The sequence below is a fragment of the Marmota marmota genome, unplaced genomic scaffold, assembly GCF_001458135.2.
Source record: "Marmota marmota marmota unplaced genomic scaffold, marMar, whole genome shotgun sequence".
NCBI classification, from domain to species: Eukaryota; Metazoa; Chordata; class Mammalia; order Rodentia; family Sciuridae; genus Marmota; species Marmota marmota.
In genome coordinates this window covers 25864973-25889803 of record NW_026000142.1, presented here as the reverse complement: position 1 = coordinate 25889803, position 24831 = coordinate 25864973, and the positions used below count along the sequence as shown (strand labels likewise).

The 24831-nt window shown below is 36.1% G+C and overlaps 1 protein-coding gene across 3 annotated transcripts in view; it reads left to right on the top strand.

Annotated features, from left to right (window-relative positions):
- The first annotated feature begins 48 nt into the window (after positions 1–48).
- The window catches only part of Lhfpl3 (LHFPL tetraspan subfamily member 3), a 510182-nt gene continuing 485399 nt past the window's right edge, over positions 49–24831 (top strand). The window contains exon 1 of one of the 3 annotated variants that reach the window (XM_048786168.1): positions 49–634. In XM_048786168.1, the coding sequence (XP_048642125.1) occupies positions 193–634 (442 nt within the window). In that variant the 5' untranslated portion in view covers positions 49–192. The remainder of the gene's footprint in view (positions 635–24831) is intronic. The other 2 variants (XM_048786167.1, XM_048786166.1) reach the window with 2 other exon arrangements.

Below are 24831 nucleotides of genomic sequence, written 5' to 3'. Positions count from 1 at the left end.
CTCCGAGCTCCCCCGCCCTCCTTCCGGGAGCGAGGATGCAGACTCTGGAACTGGTGCTGTTGGGCTGAGGCGGAGGCAGGGGAGTTGCAGAGAGCGCGGCTCCGTGAGTGTGTCTCCTGCGCGCCGAGAGGCGGGGGGAGGCGGAGGACCGGGAGGCGGAGGACCGGGAGGCGGAGGAGGAGGAGGGGGAGAATGCCCGGAGCCGCCGCCGCTGCCGCCGCCGCCGCCGCGATGCTCCCGGCTCAGGAGGCTGCCAAGCTGTACCACACCAACTATGTGCGGAACTCGCGGGCCATCGGCGTGCTGTGGGCCATCTTCACCATCTGCTTTGCCATCGTCAACGTGGTGTGCTTCATCCAGCCCTACTGGATCGGTGACGGCGTGGACACCCCGCAAGCCGGCTATTTCGGGCTCTTCCACTACTGCATCGGCAACGGCTTCTCCCGGGAGCTGACCTGCAGGGGCAGCTTCACGGACTTCTCCACGTTGCCCTCGGGCGCCTTCAAAGCCGCCTCCTTCTTCATCGGCCTCTCCATGATGCTCATCATCGCATGCATCGTTTGCTTTACCCTCTTCTTCTTCTGCAACACGGCCACCGTGTACAAGATATGTGCCTGGATGCAGCTCACCTCTGGTGAGTGCACGCTCACCTCCGCGGAGGCAAGGGACCCCTGGGCGTTCAAGCCCGGGAGGGGCTGGACTGGGAGGGGTGGGGGCTGTGCGCGCTGTGGGATGCCAGACAACTTAATCCTCTCGGGCTGAGGAGTGTAGGGAAGGAGCCCTAAAAGGCCGGAACCCCCGGGGTTCCCCAGCCTGGGCACTAGCACCAGTCCGGAGGCTTTCGAGAACCTCCCAAGTGCGAGGGACGCCACCCAGAGGGACGCGCTGGAGGCAGAGTGGTTGCTGGGCTGCTCAGAACTAAAGATTACGGGACAGGGGGGGAGAGGGGGTGCGGCGAAGTGGCAGCTTAGAGAGGTTGGGCTAGATGGTGGTGGTGGGGCGCGCGCGGAGGAACTGGCACAGGGAGGTGAAAAGCGGCTCTGGAGACCTTGTAGAGGAAGGAGCAAGCTCTGACCCTCTCTGTGACTATTTGTGCTTCATTGTGTGTGTGTGTGTGTGTGTGTGTTTTGTGGGGAGTTGGAGTGAAATTGTTTTTCTGTCCTGGGCAATTATAAATATTTTATCATCCATCTGGAGATGAGTAAATCCTAATTGTCTTGGGCTTCATCCTTTTAAGAAAAATGTAGCTTAGAGTGTTCCTTAGCAATTCCCCAATGCTAAGTCTTCAGTTTGCCTCCTTGTCAGAGCAAAGGTCCTTCCATTTCATCTTTAAACAGACGTCTTGCGGGAATCAAGATTTCTCAAAATCTCATTTTGAGAAAGTGGTGTTATGGAAGTGGGCAAATAGAAAACCTGTTTCATTAGCATCTCTGATCACTCTGCTTGTAGATAGGTTGTTGCCAGCTGGTGAATATGAAAGTACTTCTTTTTTTTTTTTTTTGCATCTGAGCATCAAAGTTACTTTTAAACCATAAAGAAGAAGAAATGAATTTCCTGATGGCTTTGAAGAGTCCTGAAACAAAACTGACTGCTATTGTAGCTCCCCTGATGCCATTCTCTGTCAGCTACCTTGTGTGTCCTTCCTTCTAAAGTCAAGGGTCCTTGGATCCTTGACACCTTAGTGTTCCGACATTGTTGAGGTCCTTTTGTTTTTATGAGTGATTTGGTTGTGAAGGAATATTGAACGCCTCAGGCAGCCAAAATTTCTCATTTGTTTTTAGTTTTATTTTATTATTCTAATTCTTTAAGGATCTTAGTTCAATATTTTGTTGTTTATTTCTGAGAAGATTTTTCTGGGAAGTAGGGATTTAATTCCCGAGTTTATCAGAATGTCATAAGTTGATTAAATCCTTAAAGGTGGTGGATAACATTAAGTTTCATGATCATATATCGTTAGTTTGATATAAGAAAAGCTTGTGGAAGACTAAACTTGCATGGAAATGTTTGTTTTGTTTTATATGTGTCTTGACTGATTTTGACTTGCATTTACTGTGAAAGTATATATGTGGAAAACAAGAAATGAGCACCAGCTGAGGCCTATCCCCCTCCCACATGCTATCACCTTCCTGAAATACAAGAGTTCACCTTCTCCTTCTGTCCCTCTACCCCAACTTCTTGAAGAACTCCCTCATTTTGGTTCCCCCCTATATATAATATTAACTTTTATAGATATTTCTGGAACAGATTAACTCTGAGATTTGGAATAAATTTGTATATTATGGTTGTTCTTGACAGCTCTGGTTTGACTTTGAATAGGACAAACAGGATGCAGATGTTTTAGGAAAAGAATTGACCCTGCACAGCTAATTTTAATTTTTCTAAGTTAAATGACCTATTTAGACTGGTGATTCAAATTAGATTGTTTTCAAATTACTCTGAAAGTAATTTGTAGGTGATTTCCCAATAATACATTATTAAGTATTTTATTTTTATGAGGCTTAATATTCTAAACCCATATATTTAAATAAAAGGAAAGAAAGAAGATGGTCTTTGGGAATGAAATTAGTACAAACTGTAACCATTATCATTTTTTCTTTCCTTCTCCTGAAATAGTGCATATAAAAATCATTTATGCTGGATACTGAAATATAATGTCTTGTTTTCAGATACTTGAAATCAATATGCTATTCTAGTTTCCATGTCATATAAAACATGATGAGAGGCTTTGTATCACAGAAGATATAAGGATATTCACTGACTTTTTGAGAAGTCCATATCTTTAAGTAGCATACTTCTTAAAAATGTTTATTTGCAATTTATTTAGTGTTTACTTGTAGTTATTTATTAATGAAGTACATTAATAAAAGAAGAATGGATTATGATAATGGGTCAAATGCAAATCAAAGTCAATTATATGCACAGATTTTTTAAAAATGAGGTATATGTGACATTTCTGAAGAATTTCATGTTTAATATGATTTCAGGTTTTAAAATTTTTCATGTCATAACACTAATAATAAACTTGACATAATGTCCTGAAGTTTCTTTGAAAATTGAGCCTCTAACCTTTAGACTATATCTCTTTAATATTACATAGGCTTCTCATGCTTATAGTTTACCTAGGTTAATCTCAAGTTAATTTACTACATATGAAAGATGAGACCTAATGTACCATATTCTTACTAGAGACTATTGAATCCTCATTAGAAGTCGAGTAATTAACTTATATATTTAGTTACCTAAGCATTTTAATGTGGTAATATCATAAATCAGAGTCAAGTAAAATAAAATCTTATAGGAAATGATACATTTAAATGCTGCAGAGACCTTCTTATGACAATATAGCATCAAAAATTATTCTTTTTTATGACTCTGAATGATGAAACAGAAAAATTACTTAATTTATTGGACCTGGAAGTGATGTTGCTTATCTATCTAGATATGTGATACAAATATAATTATTGCCACCATTAAGAACACATTGCCCTCTCCCTTGCCTCTTTAAATCATTATCAACCTCAGAAGAGAGACCCTTGGAAACACAGAACTAAGAGCAAATATGTCACACTACCTTTGGGTAAAATCCTGTCCTTTGAGACCATGCCTGATTTAAGGACAGAAGACATAAAAATAATACATGAAATAAATCATGACAATCAGAGATACAGAACTATCCCAAGTCTATCAGATAGATAGTCAGATAACTCTTAAGAAAAACTTTTGTTTTTGTTTTCTGCATGATTTGACACTGTAAGAAAGAAGTAGATCTGTAATTGGTCAAGTAAAGTAATAAAGTCTAGGGTTATTTTGGTGGTGGGGAGTGTTATTGTTAAATCAAGATAAAGAGAGAATTTTGTCCTTCTGGGAACTTGATCCTTTGTTTCTATGCTCCTGTTTTCTTTAAAACATATTTCAGTCTGTTTCAAGTCTATTCATTGCCAAATAACAGAGATGTTTTGCTTGTTTTTCTAACAGTAAGCAATACCTTGAATTGTTCTGAGGAGCCTGTGTATTCAAGATTTTAGACCAAAGAAATCCCTCCACCTCCCTCTCTCTATGTATACATATATACATATGTATGATATCATCATATATTTTATATGATAATATTCAGGTAGACTTTAAGGGTTTTGAATACACCATGGATTTCCTGGTGGAAGGCAGCAGATGAGGAGATAGTTACTCCCATTTATGAAGAATAGATTTTCTCAGAGAGATAGGAACAGAAATGGGTTCCATTTTCCAGATTCCTCATCATTCTGAGTATATAAAAAAAAAGGACCATCAAGATGGCAGGGCTTTATAGCAAGGCTTAAGGGCCAAATTGTTTAGTAAATTCCTCCCAGTCTTTGTTTCCCCCAATTTTTTTTTAGCTAGTTTACTTTCTTAAATTTATAATGTTGTCATTTAGGTGAAGTGAGAGTCACTAAAGATCATCACTGCATTGCTTAGCCTGCAATAAGAGCCTCTGCAGTGTTATGCCATCCTCACACATAGTACCCTCCTCTTATTGATCTCATCAACATTTGAGATTACAGGCTGTTTGTGTGTTTGTTTAATGTCTTTCTTACCCAGTACCCGGAAAGTTCCCTAAGTCCTCGTTTTTCTTTATATGGCATGGAGGTCAAGAGCATAGACAATGGAGTTTAAAAGATACAGGTTTGAAGCCTGGATCTGACACTGACTAGGCAACCTGGGAATTAATCTTTCTGCATGTACGTTGTTCATCTGAAAATAGGCTTGTAACTTTACCTACTTCAGGAGATTAGTGCAAGGATTAAGTGAGCTGATATGTATATTTAGTGCCTGGCTCATAGCAAGCAAGCTCTGTGTGAATGTAGGTATGGTTGCTGTTGTCTTGTTATTATTGCTCTATCCTGGCACATCGTAGTGTATGTGTGTGTCTGGCACACACTAGATATCCAGTACACTTTTGTTGAGTTAATGAATGAAAAAGAGAATGACTAATGGGGCAAAGAAAAAAGGTAGGAAGGAGTGATCTTAAATTTCCTACATACTATAGTGAGAAGACAGTGCTGTATACCTTGAAAACCATGATACTTATCTTTCACAGTGGCATCAGCAATGACCGCAGTGAAAGAACTCTTCCCTATTTATTGGCAATGGGTGTGACATGAGAGCCTAATTTATGAGGAGCTTTTCCCCAAATAGAGGCTTTCCTTATGTATAGGTAATAACCTTTATTATAATATTGAAAGATAACCATATCTCAGACTTTAGGCAAATTTCCCTTATCACTTAGTTTCTTATGAAAAAAATTACAGCATTCAAAATGGTGGTTTTATGTAAGAACCAAGAGATTAGGCTTTCTTTCATGCAGAGCAGGAACCTGTTCCAGGTTGGATTTCCTTATGTACTTCAGGAGCAATCAGAACCGGAGAAGAGTGTGTCTTTTCTTCACTTTATTATTTCTTTTTTATTGAACATTAGTGTGGATGTGCTCTTGGAGTAGCAGGGAGCCTGCCCCAGCTGCTCAGATGGAGTGTGCTATGTGAGGAGAGCTGATGGAGGTGCTCTGAAGAGGGTACAAGCTTGGGATTTACTCAAGTGAGGACTTAGTGTTCAGGACAAGCCCCAGGCCTTACCATCTGACTAGTGTTGAGCAGTGTGAGAAATAAATTCATACCTCAGAAAGCTGCTAATCCATCCTGAATTCAGTGCTGTAGAATGTCCTGAAAGAAGCTTTTTACCTTGCAAGAACATTGTAAACATTCTCTCAGGTACAGAGGGAAGAATGTATTCTGCTATCGAGGGAAGTTTTTATTATCTAACAACACATTCCACTTATGGTGTATATAATTTTATCTGTTGATTTAAATTTTAATTTAAATAATAACTTTCTCTTTACCAAGACAAACTTGCAAGCAAATGAGTTGAAATAATTTTAGAAACTGTTTCTTTTTCTTATATGTTGTGTGTCAGGGAATTTGACAATTGAGGAAATGTTGGAAAATATATAAATGTTAATGTCAAAACAAACAATTTTGATAACAGCTAAATTTTAAGTGAAGATCTGTGAAAAATAACAGGTCCCATATAACCCATATCATACATTATTAGGAGTGTTTTCCCTAGTTGTATATCTGAATAGAAGCCTCTTTTCACTGTAAAAATGTTAACAAGATGCTTACTTGTCTGTAAATAAATAATAAATATAATAAAAGCCTACCCAAAGTGAGGAATATCAAATGCTTAACACCTATTTGTTAATTATTGCTTTTCTCTGGATTGATGCTATGACCCAGCAAAGAGTGCAGATGGCCAGGTCATATATTGCACTTACCTCAGAAACCTTTCAAAGTGAGCAAAATTTTAAATGGGGGCGGGGGAACAGCAGAGCATATAGTTAGAGTTGCAATGTGTGGCTCAGTGCACTTCCCTGTGTGGTGTGAGGAGATAAACTGTGGGAGACAAGTAGAGAGAATTTTGGCTCACCCTGGCGTGAAACAAAGAATTCCAGAAGAATTCTAATTTGGGGGCTTAATAGCATGACAGCTGAGCTAGTTTTAAAATGTAATTTTCATAATATATTTGAACTTTGGGGGTCATCACCAGATTTAATTAATGGGAATTTTACTTATAATGAATCAACTGGCATTTTTATTTAATACAGGGAAAGACCAAGAAGCTGACCTTTATTCTTAATAATAACAAGATATTAATGACAGTAAGAGACTCCTTCATATAGCATAGTAGATAAATTATTTGATTACTTAAGCATAGTGCTATTATGAAAAGTCACTGGAGCATTTCAAAGAAAGAAATAAACAACCTCTCTCAGCACCCTGAATGTTGACACAATTAACATCATAATTAAAGACACAAGCTCTCAAATTATGACTATGGTAAAGGGTCCTGGTACTATTCAGAATTTCAATTGTCCTAAGTGTAATTGTGATTGAGCATCTTTGCCATCTCCTCTGTTATAGTAGAAATATGAGTAGCTTGTAAGAGGAAGGGACATATTTTTTTATTAATATAGATATGAACCATGTTTGACTACTATTGGAAAGAGTGAAAGAAGAAATCAAAACTTTCTGAAGTAGATTTGCTGGCATGGAATTGCAATATCTGAGTTTTGACATCTTTCTCAGCCTAACTAAACCAACGTCTGCAGCATGGTAGGGGCTACTTTTGTGTGGTCAACAAGAGGAAAGATCTTAAATGATAATCTGAGTGAAGTTAACTTTTCTGACTGTCCAAAATATTGAGATTAGGACCTATCAATGAAAGACCTAGTGGAAGAGTAGTGAAAGGTAATGGAAATGAATAATAAATAGTTGTAGATCTGAAAAGCAGCCTTAATTTGGAAGCAGACATGCAGAACATAACTAATCAGCATTCTCCATGGTCTTTGCCAGACCATGTTTTGTTAGAAAACAATGGAAGAGATGATTTTGAAGAGAACTCAACGTTAGATTTAGTAAGCAGGGCATCATAGGGCAATTCATTTAAGTGTGTGGAGACTGATTTTGGAAATACTGGGGGTGGGGAGGAAGGAATGTTTTGCAAGGTCCTTGGGTAGTTTCAATGAAGATCAAGAGTGAGGTGCTGCTGGGCACAGTGGCACATGCCTGTAATCACTATCATTTCAGGAGGCTGAGGCAGGAGGATGGGAAGTTTGAGACCAACCTCAGCATCTTAGCAAGACTCTGTCTCAAAATAAAAAATTGAAAGGGCTGGGGGTATACCTCAGTGGTAAATCACCCCTAGAATCAATCCCCAGGAACGAACAAACAAACAAATTTTAAAAAGTGATATGCCACAGAATTGAAATGGGAAATGTGTATCATCACTGATTTAAAGCTCAGTATTTGATAAACAGGAAAACAGATCCAGCTGTGAAGAATGATAGGGACATAGAATAGTGACATCAAAAATAAATGAATTATGAATAGAAAATAGACAATGAAATTCAAGGTTGAAAAGCCTGTGGAATTTGATAACATCAAAAGCCTGTTGAATTTGACATCATCAATGTCTTAAAGCATATTGACACAGGAAAAGTAGTGAATGGGAATATGTGTTTATGATGCATAGGTATGTGCAAACCTTTTACCAAGAAAGAAAAACTGGCTCTCACCTCCATTCAGAAAATTAATATAGACTCTAAGATCAAGTTATTCAAAGGCAGAGATGATCAAACTTCTTGTATGGCAGATAAAAATATTGAGAAGAATTAAAATAAGCCAACCTAAGAAAGAAAATGTCATTGTAAAATTTAAAGAAGAATTGTTGTACAGTTTCTCTTTAAAAAATGTAGCTGCAGACCAAGAGGCTAAATTGATTTCTATAATGCCTTCATTGGGGAAAGGAGATTTACAATGAACATTTGGGTGAATATATTTACAGAGCATTTTAAGAACATAGAGAGCCACACTAGATTAATTCATCTAAATTTTAGATTGTTAATAATCAGTGATATTGTGGACTTGAGTGATGCCAAATATTATTTAACAGAATATCTACATTTTAATCAATTGATGGGACATGGCTAGTACTGACCACCTGGTATGTTACAAAAACCTTCACAGGGAAGGGAATTGTAATGTAGTGTTTTAAAAGCTGTAGTTTGTGACCCTTTAATGGTTATGATATCAGCTTAGTAGATAATAATTAACATTAGAATTTGGATTAAAATAGAATAGAAAATAGGAATGCAATGCAGATAATAAGGATTTTATAAACTTATTTTTACATACTTGCACATATGTTTGCATATACTAGCTTGTAATGTGAAATGCATTACTTATTGTTGGCCTAATCAAAATGTTTGAAAGACTCTTCCAGAGAAAAGATGATTTAGTATAAATTAAGAAAAGTAATTATCTCTTCTTGGAAATTTTTGAAAGATTTATACCATTCATAAGTAATTTTGTATTAGAAGGTAGATAAAATATACTTGACCTAAGCAATTTGAAACATTTCCTTTGTTTTTTTTCTTGCCTCATATATTACTTTTATTGCTAATGTGTATCAATTAGATTGTGACTGAAAATTAGAATTATTATATGTGATTTGATTGTTCCTCTGTGCTATAAAAAATGATATGGTTCACTTATGAGAAACAATAGCTAAAAACAAAACCCCCATTTGAACAAATATACTTCACTTAGTGCCAAATAAGATTCATAGGCATTTGGAAGTTGGAGAGCTACTAAAAATCATTTAATACAATCTCCTATTTTCTTGATGAAGAAATAATAATGGTAGATAACAACTATTCAGCAACTAACATTTGGGAAATCTTTACTTTATTTAGCTCTTATAACCACCTATAAGGTAAGAATTATGCCTACTTTGCAAATGAAGAAATTGAAGCTTAAAAATTGTTCAAGGTCACAGAGCTAATAAGTGGTCTGAGGCAAAATTGGAACTCCCTTCCCTACAGTAAGAGAAGTTAAGAATCTTGCCAAAATAACACTTTGGTTAAGCTAAGATTAACATATATCTAATTCTCAGTGCAGTGTCATGTCTTCCACTTTCTTTTGCCTCCCAACCCAATGTACATTTCTGGTACAAATCTTTAATATGCATTTTCACTGTTCTGTGTTATCACAAAGGGAAGGAGCTACTACTTACAAGAAAATGATTATCTACCTGTTTACTAAACTTCCCTTTTCTCAGGAGTGATGAGGTATCCCTCATGGCATCTTCTTCATTTCTCTAAATTATAGCCTGTGGTGGTTGTTCTCCCATAGTATCTCCATGGCTACAACTCTAATATCATTGGCATTAATCTTAAGACTGTGAATTGTACAAGACAGTGTTAATTCCTGATTACTGGCTGTGGGTCATCCATATCTTCCCTGCAAAATGCAGAAATGTTTCCAGTAGAGTTGCTTATTGAAAGTTGTAGTGAAAGTGGAGAAGGATAACAGGATTGTTAAGTCACAAAGACAATTTCATAGAAATTGGGCACTTCTGAAGGCGTTAGGGTGGGGAAAGGGAATTGAGAGTATGGTCAGTATATTTACATCTTGACTTGGCAATTTATTGGCTGGATGACTTGGGGGAAGTCATCTAACTATTTCTGACTTTCCTTTTTATTTGACTATATAATATATATAATTTTATGAGAGAGAGAAGTGGGGGAGAGAAGGAGAAGGGTGGGGAGAATGAGCAAAACATGGACAATAAAACTATATCATTTAGCCAGGAGTGGTGGCACACACCTCTAGTCCCAGATGCTAGGGAGGCTGAGGGGAGAGAATTGTTTGAGTTCACAAATTCAAGACCAACCTGGGCAACATAGTAGGACCCCATCTCAAAAAAAGCAAAACAAAGCAAGAAAAGACACTGCCCCCTATATCATCTGCTAACCAAGTATTGCTGTGCATTTACCAAGAGGGCAAATATTAGGGAATCATCAAAGGTAGTATGAAATTAAAGCAGAAAGAAAACAGGGAACAATCCTAGACAGATATGTGTTCAGAGTTAGATTTTCTCAATCCAATGAGACTCTAAATAGAAGTATCTATCTTCTGTATTCTTAGGATTATTGAATTAATGCACATAAAACACTTAAAACTGAAGCTACCACATAGTTAGCACTCAAAATATATTAGCTGTAATCACTATTGTTACAGCTACACTGAAGGGATCAGAGTTGAAAGAGTGGCTAGTATTCACAACATTTTAGAAGGCAGAAAAATTGAACTTACAATGTGCAACCTAATGAAAGATAGTTGAGTATCATAACTGATCTACCTTGCTCTGAGGACAAGGAAGGAAATGGCTGTGAATACCTTTTATAAACTGCAGTGTTACAAAACTGCCATTGTGATTCCTATAATGGATTTTGTACCTTACTAACAAATTGCTATATTCAATTAAGATTTTAATTTTGTGTTAATAGTTCTTGCCCTTTCCATTTTATTTGGGTGGAATAGTGACTCAAAGTAACAGGAATGTATTTTGAATATTATTTTTAAACTTTTTTTTAACTTCATCTGAACCAGCTTGAAAAAAGCAAGCCACATTTTGAAAACTGTATGGACCAGTTTTTTGATGGTGTCAAGACTCAAGCACTTAGATAGTCTTAAGTTCCCCCCAATATAGAGAAAAATTATCAAGGTTGACCTAAATTATTTCTTCTTCACAGTTATCAAAACAAAAATGAATATTTCTGATCTCTTTTAACATCATGTAACAATTTAGAAGTAACCTTTTTTCCATGCTATTTTGAATGTAGTTAGAATAGATTAAAACTAGGTTTCTCAATATTTTATTTGTGAATCCGTTTTTCCCTAGGCACAAAAGGAAATATGCTGAAATTATGATTGCATTGCTCAGTTTTTCATTGACATGGTGATTCTTTGCATTTCTTTCATTTCTAAAATAAGTTAAAAATTGTTTATATTACTGTTTTCATTTTATGTTTAGAGCCATCAGGTTGTTATAATATTACAGTATCAATTTGCAATGACTGTATCTATGACTGTGATCCAAACCACTGGATTGAACGATGAGCAAATGAACATTCTCTGCTCTACATGTTATCAAGATCCCCTTTGTGGTGAATGTCTGTCCAGTGTTGATGTTGACAAGAGAACTTATTGGATAAGCATGCCTGATCAGACTCTGTTTCTGGAGACTTGATGAGCACTGCCGAGCAGTCCTGTAGATCATAGTCAATAGCTCTGCTCTTCCTGACCTCTTTGTCTTTTGGAAATGGTTCTCTCCAGTGAAATGAGCTGGACTTGGGAAAAGGGCAGGATCCACCCAGCCTTCATTCATTTTACTGAAGACCCCTCCATTGATGGCAGGATGGGCTCTAGAGGGAGCTCCAGTCCTGTCATCTGGTACTTCTCAGAACCTAGCCTTTTACAGGGTCAGATCCAGAGTCATTTTCTCACTGATATTACTTTGTATAATAACATTTTAGGGGAGGGTGGGTGGAGGATAAATTATGAAGACTGAGAAAGAATAAGAAAAAGGATTCATCAGAATGCACGTGGTAGAAAGGAAAGTTCCTTTCCCTACAAGAAAAAGCCGTCTCTCTCTGGGTATTTCTGCACTCTCTTGTCATGATATAAAAGCCTTTGAAATCACTTCCTTAAAATTTTTCTTAACTTTGAAGAAGCTGTCGTGACTTCTAATGGTCTTCTTTTTTAGAGGACCGATTGGCATGGTCTTCCTCAATCAGGATATTTTGACTATTGGTAATACTTGGGCAGGTCATTGGAGATTTGAAAAGAAGTTGAGGAAGTCAGGACCTCACGATTCTAAATGGCCTTTTGGTCTTGGTAGTATACAGTATGCATTATGGTTTGGTCTCTTTAGTACCCTTGACCATGTTTTAAGAACTAAAACCAAAACAAAATAGGATGGGAAATTCCATTTCTTGGGAAACTTTAGGGACATTTTAAAATTTAAGAATAATATTTAAGGTAACTCAGAACATGAACAATTGATATAGGCAAATAATGCTTCATATTTAGAATGAAAAACTGAAAATGGGCACCTAATTTAATTACCAGCTCCTTCCCACATATTCCAGTCTCCATTTTCTTAAAATGAAGGAACTAGTGCCTGCTTTCTCTACTGGATGCCACACAAAGGATACACAAATTCCATTTCTATAACACCCTCCCAGATGGACATGAACTAATCTGGTTCCTATATATTTTTTGGAACCCAAAATGCAGAGACTTCTTTAGAGGAAAACCATCAAAAAGCACCCTTGCTGGGTGTGGTGGTGCAGGCCTGTAATCCCAGCAGCTTGGGGAGGCTGGGGCAGAAGGATCTTGAGTTCAAAGCCAGCCTCAGCAACAGCAAGGCACTAAGCAACTCAGTGAGAACCCGTCTCTAAATAAAATAAAAAATAGGGCTGGGGATGTGGCTCGGTGGTTGAGTGCTGCTGAGTTCAGTCCTCAATGCAAAACAAATAAAAACACTCTTTCTGTGCAATATCAAGCCTTTTTTTTTTTCATCGAATACTCAGAATTCTGCTTGATTTTCACCAGAATTTTCCTGTATTAGCCCCAATGCCCTACTAGGGTCCAGTCTTCATAATTTATCCTCCACCCACGCTCCTGTAAAATGTTGTCATACGAAGTAATATCAGGGCTTGTGCCTGAACAAGGCCATCACAAAATCTGAAACTAATGACACTACTGCTCAGTGTACAACACTAGCATCACTGGAGGACCACTTAGTTTTTTTTTTCCGCTGTGCATGGAACTAAGAGGGGGAAAGTTCTGTGATCAAATGAGTTTATTTGACAAGGGCTTCCCCCCTTCCTTCACTTACTACTAAAGAATTGCTTTTTTTTTTTTTTAAATAAAAGATCTCTAAAAAAAACCAATCATGATTGTGAGGGGTGGTCCCCAAACACTAAAATTTAATTATGATAGTTTTATTCAGGAAATACAATGAATCTCACATATAATTCTACTGTTAGTCTCATGATTATATGAACAATTTATTTGGAAGTTATTCCCCAAATGTGTTAAAGTATTACCTAAGTTTAGTGTAGAAATGTTTTTAAAATTTCCATTGTAGTTATTATATAGTTTAGCTATTATTTTGGTTTTGTTTAACACTTGCAAAATAAATCATTTTAGCTTATCTGTAAACATGTTATTAATGCATTTTGCATTTGTGTGTATGTGCCCATGTGTATGTGTTTGTGTTTTTTAAAGAATAATAAAGTGACCATTTGTGTGCTTGCTACCTGTCCTGATTATATCTTCCTCCCACCCAGAAGTAGTCACTTTCTTGAGTTTTGTGTTATTTTACATTTCTTTAGTTTTATCACTAATGTATATATTCCTAACACATTATTTAATTTTGTCTGTTTCCATTTTTAAATAAAATGTTTTTAATATTTTAGCACTTAGTTTGACATATGCTTTAGGTTTTTATTGTTTATAAATACTGTTTATTAAGTTAAAGAAGTTCCTTTATATTTCCTCCATTGACAAGAAGTTTTAAAATTCCTAATGTATGCTGAATTTTATTGGATGCATTTTCTACTTCTGGTGAGATGATCAAATTACTTTTCTGAATTAATATACGCTGATGAGATTAATAATACTGCATTTTTAATGCTGAAGTTCTCATGTACTTAAAAGATAATACCAACCTTGCCATCTGTTATGAGACTCAGATGCTAATATTTTATTATTTTTAAAAGAATTTTCAAAGGGCAAGGTTGGTCTTTTACTTTTCTTTTCTTTCCCATTTGTCATACTGTCTTTATTGAGTTTGGGTATCATGGTTATGTAAGATTCATAAAAGTTGAGATGTATCTCTCTTTTCCTGTTCTTTGAAAGAATTTGTGTGTGATTGGAATGATCTGTTCCTTGAATGTTTAATAGAGTTATCTTGTAAAACTGTCTGAGTCTCTGTTTCTGTGTAGAAAGATTTTAAATGACTGATTATATTTCTTTCATTGTAACTGAATCATTCAATTTTTTCTTTTTTTCTTGGTGCATATAAATTATACAAAATTATGGGTTTCATTGTGTATATTCACATATACATAAAAATATAATTTGATCAATTTCACCCACGAGTACCTCCTACACCTTCCTCTCCTCCATTCCCCATCCCCTTCCTCTGCCCTAATGGTCTTCTATTTTTAGGTGTCCCCTTTTTTCCTCTCTAGCTTCCACATATGAGAAAAAGCATTATATGGTATTTTTCTATCTGACTCTGATTCATTTCATTCAACATTATGATCTCCAGTCCATCCATTTTCCTTCAAATGACATAATTTCATTCTTCTTTATGGCTATATAAAACTCCATTGTGTGTGTGCGTGTGTATTACTTTTTCCTTATCCATTCTGTGGAGATACCTAGGCTGATTCCATAACTTGGCTCTTGTGGATTGTGCTGCAATAAACGTGGGCATTCATGTATCTCTAAAGTATGCCAACTTTAATTCTTTTGGATAAATACCAAGGAATGCCATAGGTGGATTATAAGGCAGTTCTATTTTTAGCTTTTTAAAGAGCCTCCATACTGATTTCCATAGTGGTTGTACCAACTTACTTTCCCACCAACAGTGTATAAGAGTTCTTTTTCCCTTGCACCCTCATAAGTATTTATTGTTATCTGCATTCTTGATGATTGCCATTCTAAGTAGAGTTAGATGAAATATCAGTGTAATTTTGTTTTGCATTTCCACGATTGATAAAGATGTTGAAAATTTTTCACATAATTCTTGGCCATTTGTACGTCTTTCCTCGAGAAGTGTTTGTTCAGACAGAGGAAACAATCCCAAAATTCATATGGAAGAACGAAAGACTCAGAATAGCCAAAGCAATCCTGAGCAAAAAACAAAACAAAACAAAACAAAAACAACCAATGCGGGAGGCTTCACAAAAACTGGTTTCAAATTATACTACAAAGTCAGAATAAGACAAACAGCATGGTGCTGGCATAAAAAAGACATGTAGACCAATGGAATAGAATAGAATACACATAGACAAATTTACACGGCTACAGACATCTGATTCTTGCTAAAAAGTACTAAAAATATATACTGGAGATAAGAGAACCTTTTTGATAATTGGTGTGGGGACCCTGGATATCTGCATGTAGAAGAATGAAACCAGATCCCTATATCTCACCCTGTACAATGCAAAATGCATAAAAGATCTAAGTATAAGAACATAAACTTTGCAACTATTTGGAAAAAAATAAGGGAAACACATCAACAGAGGTATAGGCAAAGATTTCCTGAATTACACCTTATAACTCAGGAAATAAGAGAAATAATCAATAGATGGGAGGGCATCAAAATAAAAAGCTTCTTCACAGCAAGAGAAGTTGATGGAGTGAATAGACAACCTACAGAATAGGAGAAAGTCTTTGCCAGCTATTCTTTCAATAGTGGGTTACTATCCAATATATATATACACACACACACACACACACACACACACACACACACACACCCTTAACAGTAAAACATCATTCTGTTTTTCATTTCACCTTGAGTCAGTTTGTAAAGATATTTTTCTAGAATTTTTCCATGACATCTCTATTTTCAAATTTATTGGCCTAAAGTTGTTCACAATACCCTCTAAAAGTATGAGTTCTGTCTTCTCTATTTTTTCAATTCAATATTTCCAAAGATTTGTTAGCTGTATTAGCCTTCTTAAGCAAATTCAACTTTATTGTTCTTTTCCATTACAATATTCTTCTGTTCTGTATCAATATATATATAACCTTTCCTTCTATTTTCTTTCCATATTTTCTCTTATAATTTTTAGCAACATTATTAACTTTTTAGCTACTATAAACTTTTATGGAAAAAAAACCCCTACTTATTATCATAGTAAGACTTTTGAAGAGGGCATCATTAGAAGTTTTGATCAGGAATTACATTCAGCCATCTCAACATAAATGTTAAAGGAAAAAATGTTCTTGAAAGAAAGCTTATGATATTGTAAAAAATATTTACAAGTATTTAATGGTATAATTTATACAAATTAAGTATATTTAATATTTAGTTTATATTCAATATATTTAATGTTTAATATATTTTCTTATGTCATGAAATTAATAAAATGAATGTTTTTATGAGGTTACATATGGATGCTCTCAAATATCTTCCCACTTATTCTGGCACTTGCTATCATTTCCTGTGATAAGAAAAAGATGAGAACAAACTCTTAACAATGAGTTGATGCCCCTAAAGTTCATGTCAGCTTTCGTGCTTGATTACATCTCTGAATTTTTACTGTCTTTTTTTCTTACCCCCAAGTATTTCTCATATTTTGACATCAACTCAGCCATGCATATTTTTAAAAAAGTTTATATTTTAAAAACTTTTTCATCTAGCAATATTAGGTGTTGCATTTGACTGGGCATTTTAGGTCATCTGGCCTGCCATGCTGCCCCAAATTTAAGTCCAGTGAGTACCATTCAGTTGACTTTGCTTAGTTCTGTGGCTACATGGCTTCCAAACATCAAAGTACCAACTTACTAATTTGTGCCATTGCTGAAAGCTGGAGAGGATCAGAGAAGTGTGGAGTAAAGTATATAAACTAATTATAATTTTGAACTATCTACTTAAAATCTGTGAAACTCCCACAGTGAATTAGCATCATCTTTTTAAAGATAAACTATATATTAGGAACAAAGGAGTGAAGGTCTCTATTTCAAATGACATTTGCATGCTATTGTAAAAAATTAAAATCTATTTATTAAAATATAACAAATGAAATCACAAAAATACTCTAATTGGGTTCTCAGTTCTGTTATTCTTTTATTCATTTATTTATCCTTCCCTATTGTATGCCTCCTATGTGTCATTAGGAAAGATTTGAAGATTAAAACACTAAGGTTGGCCATGTCTTCATGTTTAGTTTTCTTCCTAGTATTGGAAATTGTTTTGCATTACTAAGAAGAAAAATGTGGAGGCATCAATACCATACTAGATAAGTACACAAACTTTGGGACCAGAGCATATGATTTCTGTGGTGACTGCTTCATTTACAAGGTCATTATATGTCCTTGGACCAGTTCTTTATCTGTACATCAGTTTCTTCATCTGCAAAACAGTGTCTGTCTCATTCCTGATACATAGAAAACATTCATAAGTGTTAGACCTTAGGATCAGCATTATCACTGTCATCTTCATCACTGCTCTAGAAAGGCAATCCAGGTAGGACCTGGTAGGTTGCTGTTCTGTAAAAATTCCAGATTACCTCAATATTTTCTTTCTTTTTAATCTAGGAAACGAGTTGTGCCTTTTGGCCCTGTCTGTTCATTGCTACTCCATTTTGTTAATGAGTGAGGTCATTCTAGTCTTAAGTGGGGATTTGGAGATAGAATAGAAGAAGGGATAGAGCTTTCCTGTGGTGGTGCCCTTTTGGCATTCTCTCTGGAGTAGGTATCTGTAGGACAATATCACTGGGGCTCAGGCAGGGAGTATGGGAATTAGCATCTGCAGCTCCTTGTGACTTCATACTTCCTGAGGACAGGTATCCTGGCTGTTGTTGTTGTTTTTTTTTTTTTCCCTCCTCATCAGGGATTGAACTCAGGGGCACTTAACCACTTAACCAAATCCCCACCCCCACCTCCTTTTAAATTTTATTTAGAAGGTTTCACTGAGTTACTCAGGGCCTTGCTAAATTGCTGAAGTTGGTTTTGAACTCATGATCCTCCCGCTTCAGCCTCCTGAGATGCTGGGATTATAGGTGTGCACCACCCATGCCTGGCTTGGCTGTTTTATTCACCATCTTAGCATTTAGTGCCCAGGAGGCTTGTTCGTGTTGAAAATTTACCTTATCTTCCTATGTACTGAACTGATGCCACAACTCTAAGCTCTACCCCAAGAACTGCTATATAGATAATTTCTCAGCTCTTTTCAGAGAAAGGGTTATCTCTGAGCCTTTTCCTGTGGACTCAGTGCCAGAGATCTCATCATTTCTATATGAGTTCAATTTGATTTAGGAAAACATGTCCTATTTTTATTTCAGTTTTCAAAGTGATGGGCTATGAAGCAAACTCAGTTATGCTTTACTTGTGTATAAATATTTGGAATGACACATATGTCAAATAGCTTACCTTGGCCAGAAAAAAATTTGGCACTGAAAAACATTTTGTTTAAATCAGATATGTGGATCCTATTGTCTGTAACTTTTGGCCTTAACAGAAAGAAGAAAAGCATTATGGAAACACTATCACATTTGAGTACAAACCTTGTTTTCAAGCAGATTATTTTCCAAAAGAAATCCTTTTCATTCTCAGCTTTTTCATTCTCAGAATCTTTTTCTCCTTCTTCTTCCTTCCCCTTCTTTTCCTTTTCATCCTTTTTCTCTTCCTTCCCTCCCTCTCCTTCCTCTCCTCTCTCCTTTTCCCTTCCTTCCTTCCTTCCCCTTCTTCCCCACCTCACCTTTCTTGTTCTTCTACTTCTGTTCTTCACAAATTTGGCTTGAATTTCAAATACTCTGCAAAGACAACAAAACAAAACAAACAAAAACCAAAGACACATAAAGTTATCAATGAAAGAAAAAACCCATAGGTAAGGAAAGAACATTTTATTTGAAAGCTAACAAAAAGACAATGGAAAATAATAAAAAAACCCTCAAGACACCTTCAAAGTATAATAACATTAGTTTGCTGCTTCCCAGGGCAATAATAAAGACAAGTCATAAGAGATACTTCATAATCATTTTTTCTTATAAAATAATTGTTTTACCTTTTTCCTTGTTATGAGTTTTTTTTAAGAAACACATAAATAAACTTTTAGAAAGTAAGAAAATGTGTAGACTCCTGGGTGTGAAGTAGATACTGAAGGCTAGAGAAATGTGGGGGGCGGGGGGAATGAATTCTCTGTGATATACCAGAGACATACAAGGGAGCCGTTCATGGTATCACACAAATACCTTTCACAAAGTTTCTTCAAGAAGATGCTTATTGTATTTGATTTTGAAATGACTTTGTGATGTCTGGATGCTATGGTAACTGCTATTGTATCGAAGAGTGGCATTTATAGTCAACTGAAATTTTTACCTTGTTAACATACCATTCTAAACTCCCCTTCTATTTATCCTATTATTCAACTTATCACATATTTGATGTAATCTCACTTTTTGAAGTGCTTTCTTTACATATTAGCTTAATATTATTCCCATGTCTGAGTCAGGCTTTAGTGTTATTGCAAATTAGCTCCTTTTGCCCACCATAGTACTATTTTCTGAGAGTTCACCTTATGCCAAAGACTGTTCTAGTGTTCTGAATGTTATCTTCTCTAACCTCCATAACAATACTATCAGGTGTTAATTATGATTCCAGTTTCACTGATGTGGAAATGGAGGCATAGAGAGATGAAGAAATGTTGCCTAGGATCATATAGATAGAACTGTGCTATCCAATAGAGTAGCCTGTAGCCATATGTGGCTGCTTAAATTTATATGCAATTATGTTAGAAATTCAGTTCCTCAGCTACACTATCCATACTCATGTCCTCAAATGGTCCATATGGCTGGTATTAAACAATGTAGAATAGAAAAATATCTGTATTTGCTGAAAGTTCCACTAGATATTGTTATCAAAGAAGCAATGAATCCAGTGTTGAACCCAGGTGGTGTGGTGACTTCATGGTCCAGACTTGGAACTACTGCCTTGAATTCTCTCTACTACTAATAATAAAGGTACTAGTATGGAGAGTCTATGAGTTGATGTTAACCTTTAGGATAAAGGACAAGACAGTTGAATAGACACTAAAATGGGAGACTCATTTTTTTTCTTCCCACAAATAAATCCATTGAATGACAGGTACTATTCTGGATGCTGTTGGTATAGCTGCAAACCAAACAGATGGATTTTCTTACCCCACGGAGTTTATATTTTATCTGGAGCAGACAGACACAGGCAAATAACTAACTACATAACCTATCAGATGATGATAAGTGCCATGAAGAGAAGTGGTCAGGGTAAGGATGGTGATGGGGGTACTGATGAAAAGGTCTCTTTGATAAAACACCAATTAAGAAAAGACCCAAGGAAAGACACAGAGAAGTGATGAGCATGCCAGGCAATGGAAACCCAAAGTAAAAAGGCTCTAAAGCAGATATCAATGGATTTAGTTAACTTTTAGCACCCCATAAATGACAGACATCCGAAGAAATCCCCTCTCTTTCTGATTGTCAGACTTCATCTGTGTAGTCTTCATCACCCTTGGTCTAATGTCAACTTTCTTTTCCAATTCTGATACATCTTCCTTTGAGTCATCAGAGCCCATTTATATTATATATATATAAAATATATATTGGATTTCGTAGTTTGCAAACTTGGGAACACAGAGGAAATCTTAGCACCCTTTGGTGATCACCCTTGACTTGAATAAATTAGAGGATCGTATTTGTTTGAAAATTCTTTGTCCTTCATGATTCTTCCCTCCCCTATCCAATAAACAGAGGTGAACCTACCAGTTCAGAAGTTACTATATGTAAAGCCAAGCTGATAAATTTTTAGAAGAAAATTAATATAAAATAAACCACATAGCACTGTCTAAACTTTTGCTTCTCGAGTCATTCTTATGAATTTAATTTTTGATTATTAATAGTTTGGCTAAATGTAGAATCTCAAATCTTTGAGCAAATTTAAAATTTTCAAGAGGTAACAATACATTGACATTCTATAAAGATGATTTCAGCTTCTCATTTGCAAAGTATTAGGAAAGATTTGATTCTATGGCAATACCCAGAAATTTTTATGGCACCCTGCCTTTCTGATCACCATCACACTGTCCCTCTCTTGTCTTTACATCCTGTTAGGTATGCATCTCTCTGCATCTCTCTGTTAAGATATAGTGCAACTAGATGACTATTCCCTTCTCTTAATTGCAAGGAGAAAATGATTTAATACATGTAAAGTATTGCTTTTATATTCATATTCCAAACATTTTACACATAAAGTACTTCTACATATAAATATCTTAGAATAGAACCAAGTACTTGATAAGAACTCTGTACATATTAGTTCTTATTATTCTCAACATGCTTTACCTAAGCATGTCTTTTCTCATTGCCTTGTATTCTGCCTTACTGCAGGCTGCCTCTGTTTTCCAGCCCCACCCCTATATCTTAGATAGCTTACCTTTGGTGAGCCCTGCTCCTTCCTTTAGTGCTTATAATTTGTCTTGCAAATGGAGTTCTTGACCCCTGAAAACCTCTTAAAACACTGTACTGGACATTGTTGAAATCACACAATAATCCTGTTTCTCCCAGGGTAGAAGTTTCACCATAACTTTCCCTCAGTGTGGGACAGATTATGTGGCCCTAGCCCGAAGTCTCCAGTCAAATGTTCTGGCCAGTGAGTATGGGTAGGATCCAGGTAGATCCAGCCATGAGTTTTTGGCCACTCTTCCAGTAACAGTCAGGGCATCTCAACTCCATTTAAAACAGTCCAGAAAAATTCAGAAGTTGGCAGCTGAGATTGAGTGAGTTTCCAACTGCACTGGGTAAGTGCCTGATTTCAGTGGGGAGCCTATGATGGCTACCCAGAAAGGCTATTTTCCCTCCGCAGGTCTGGATGGCTCACAGAAGCTCCAAAGAGGTTGAAATTTACTGATTTTTGTTTGCAATGTATTTGTGAGGGAACATTAAGTCCCTGACTGGCTATTAAAAAAAAAACAGCCAGTATGCTATGGACTAGCTTCTGGGGAAGTGTAAGAAATTTATCAGTAACTAATGTTGGACAAATTTACATTTCAACACTCCCTGTGCTTATAGGCAGCTGCACAGAACAGGAATAAATTAGGTGCACTGTGCTGCCATGGTGTGATGTCAGATGAGACCAAATGTAAATGAGGGTAATGTATGCAAGGGATCACAATTTTCTCAAACTTATTAATATTCTGTTATTGAATCACATAAGTCTTTTTAACTTATGTTTCCTCAGCCTTTAGTTTGGGTCTGCGTTCCTGAAAGATGTACTGATCTTCATTTGTATATAAATAAAGACAGCAGATTCTGGATGGAAGAAGTATTTGCAGTGAGAATAATTTGTATAAGAGGGTAATGCTTTGTAACTACCTTCATCAATGCCCTATTAACCTGGAGTTAAATAAGCTTTGAGCATCAGTGCCTAATAAGGCAGAAAGGATGTGCTTCAAAGGATGAGCAAACCTGCATTAACCCCAAGTGCTATTAGCTATTTCTGTTTTAGGAATCCTGGAATATACCAGCAGAGTGTTGGTTACTTTATACATAGCACCTTTAGTTTTCTTAACACTCCTTCAGTGTTGCCATTTGCTAATGATGTAACTATAGCTCAGAGATGGTGTGTAACTTGGTATGAGAGCCACCTACCCAGTAAGTGGAAAAGCAAGACTTGATTCTGTTTCTCTCTACTTGTTTCCTTTTATCCTTATTTTCTCATCTCTGTTTCATTGGCTTTCTCATCTACTGCCAAACCATTGTGTATCCTTCTGTTTATATGGATTCTTGTAAAAAAAAAAAAAAAAAAAACTTTCGGGTTATTTTGTATTTTAATAAATGGTATTCTGTTATAGATTTTTAAAAATTTTTGTTATCTACTTATTTTTTAAAATGTCTCCATGCAGCACTGGGTTTTGAAGATCCATTGATATGGCTGTATGTCCCTGTGATCTGTAGTTGCTGATGGCTGCACAGTACTCCAAGGTTACATCTACCACATTTCATCTGTCCACCATCTGGTACAGATGCCTAGATTGCCTCTGGATCTCCACCACACCCAGCAGCCCCGCAGTGAACATCCTGTACACATCCTTTGATGAATCTGGTGGGACTGTTTGGAAATTGATAGCTCATAGGGCATACATATGCTAACTTGGACTGTGTTGGGCCTGTTTGCTGCTGTCCAGCCTGGTTGGTCCAGTCCACACATTCACCAGCAGCGCATGAGTACTTTTATATCCCTTCATCTCCACTGGCACTTCCAATTTTCTCATTTTTCTAATTTTGGCCAATCTAATGTGTAAGTTTGTTTTAATTTGAATTTTTTCAAAAATTATTAATGGTTTTTATAACTCACCTCTTTATATGTTTGTTAACTGAACTTTTCCATTGCTACTCAGATCCCCAGTTCAGGGGATTAAATTCATGAACAGGCCCTGCCCTTCTCTCTAGACCAGCACTTTTGATGTATTTGATATATTTCAGTTTGAAAATACAGTCTGATGTATTTCCAACTGAATAGAGTATAAGTCCTGTGTACAAATTCAGAATTTCTTGTGGTTACTTTTTAAAAAGATTTAAAAAAGATAAGTGAAATTAATTTTAATAATACTCTTACATATTAAGTAAGAAATGAAAACTCATTTCAACTCTAAATTGTTTTTTAAAATTTGATACATAAAATTATACATGTTCATGGAGTACAGTGTAATATTTTAGTATGTATATTAGTTGTTCAAATGAGGGTGAACATATATATCTCCTCATACATTTTTCATTTCTTTATGGTAAAAGCATTAAAAATCTTTTTTCTAGATTTTTTTGAAATGTACAGTACATTATCAAATATACAGTACTCTATTGGGCAATATAACACCAGAACTTATTTCTCCCACCTAACTATAACTTAATGCCTATCTATCAACCTTTCCCATCTCTCCCTTTCTCTATTTTCCCTTGCCTCTGATAACCACCTTTATATGCTCAACGAGGTCCCATTTTTAAAATCCACAGATGAGTAAGATCATGTGGTACTTGCCTTTCTGTACCTGGCTTATCTCACTTAACATAATGACCTCCTGTTCCATCTATATTGACTCAAGTGATGGGATTTCATCCTTTAATGACTTACTAGTGTTTCTTTTTATATGTGTATGATTTTCTTTATCTATTCATCAATTGATGAACATTATGTTGTTTCCATTTCTTGGCTACCATGAATCCTGCTTCAATAAACATGGGAGTACACATGTCTCTTTGACATACTGATTTCATTTCCTTTGGAAATATACCCATCAGTGGAATTGTTGGACCATATGGTCATTCTATTTTTAATTTTTTGAGGACCCACCATATGGTTTTCCATGATTATTCTAATCAGTGGATTATATTACAATGATTATACTAATTTTCATTCCTACCAAAGGTGAGCAAAGATTTCCTTTTCTCTACATACTCACCAGCATTTGTTATCTTTTATCTTTTTGATGATAGCCATTCTTACTGGAGTATGGTAATATCTCATTGTGGTTTTGATTTGTATTTTCCTGATCACTAGTTGAACATTTTTCATATACCTGCTGGCCATCTTTATGTCTTCTTTTGAAAAATGTCTATTTATAGCTATTGCTTGTTTTTCATCAGGTTATTGGGGTTTTTCCTTATTTTTAGTCTCATATATA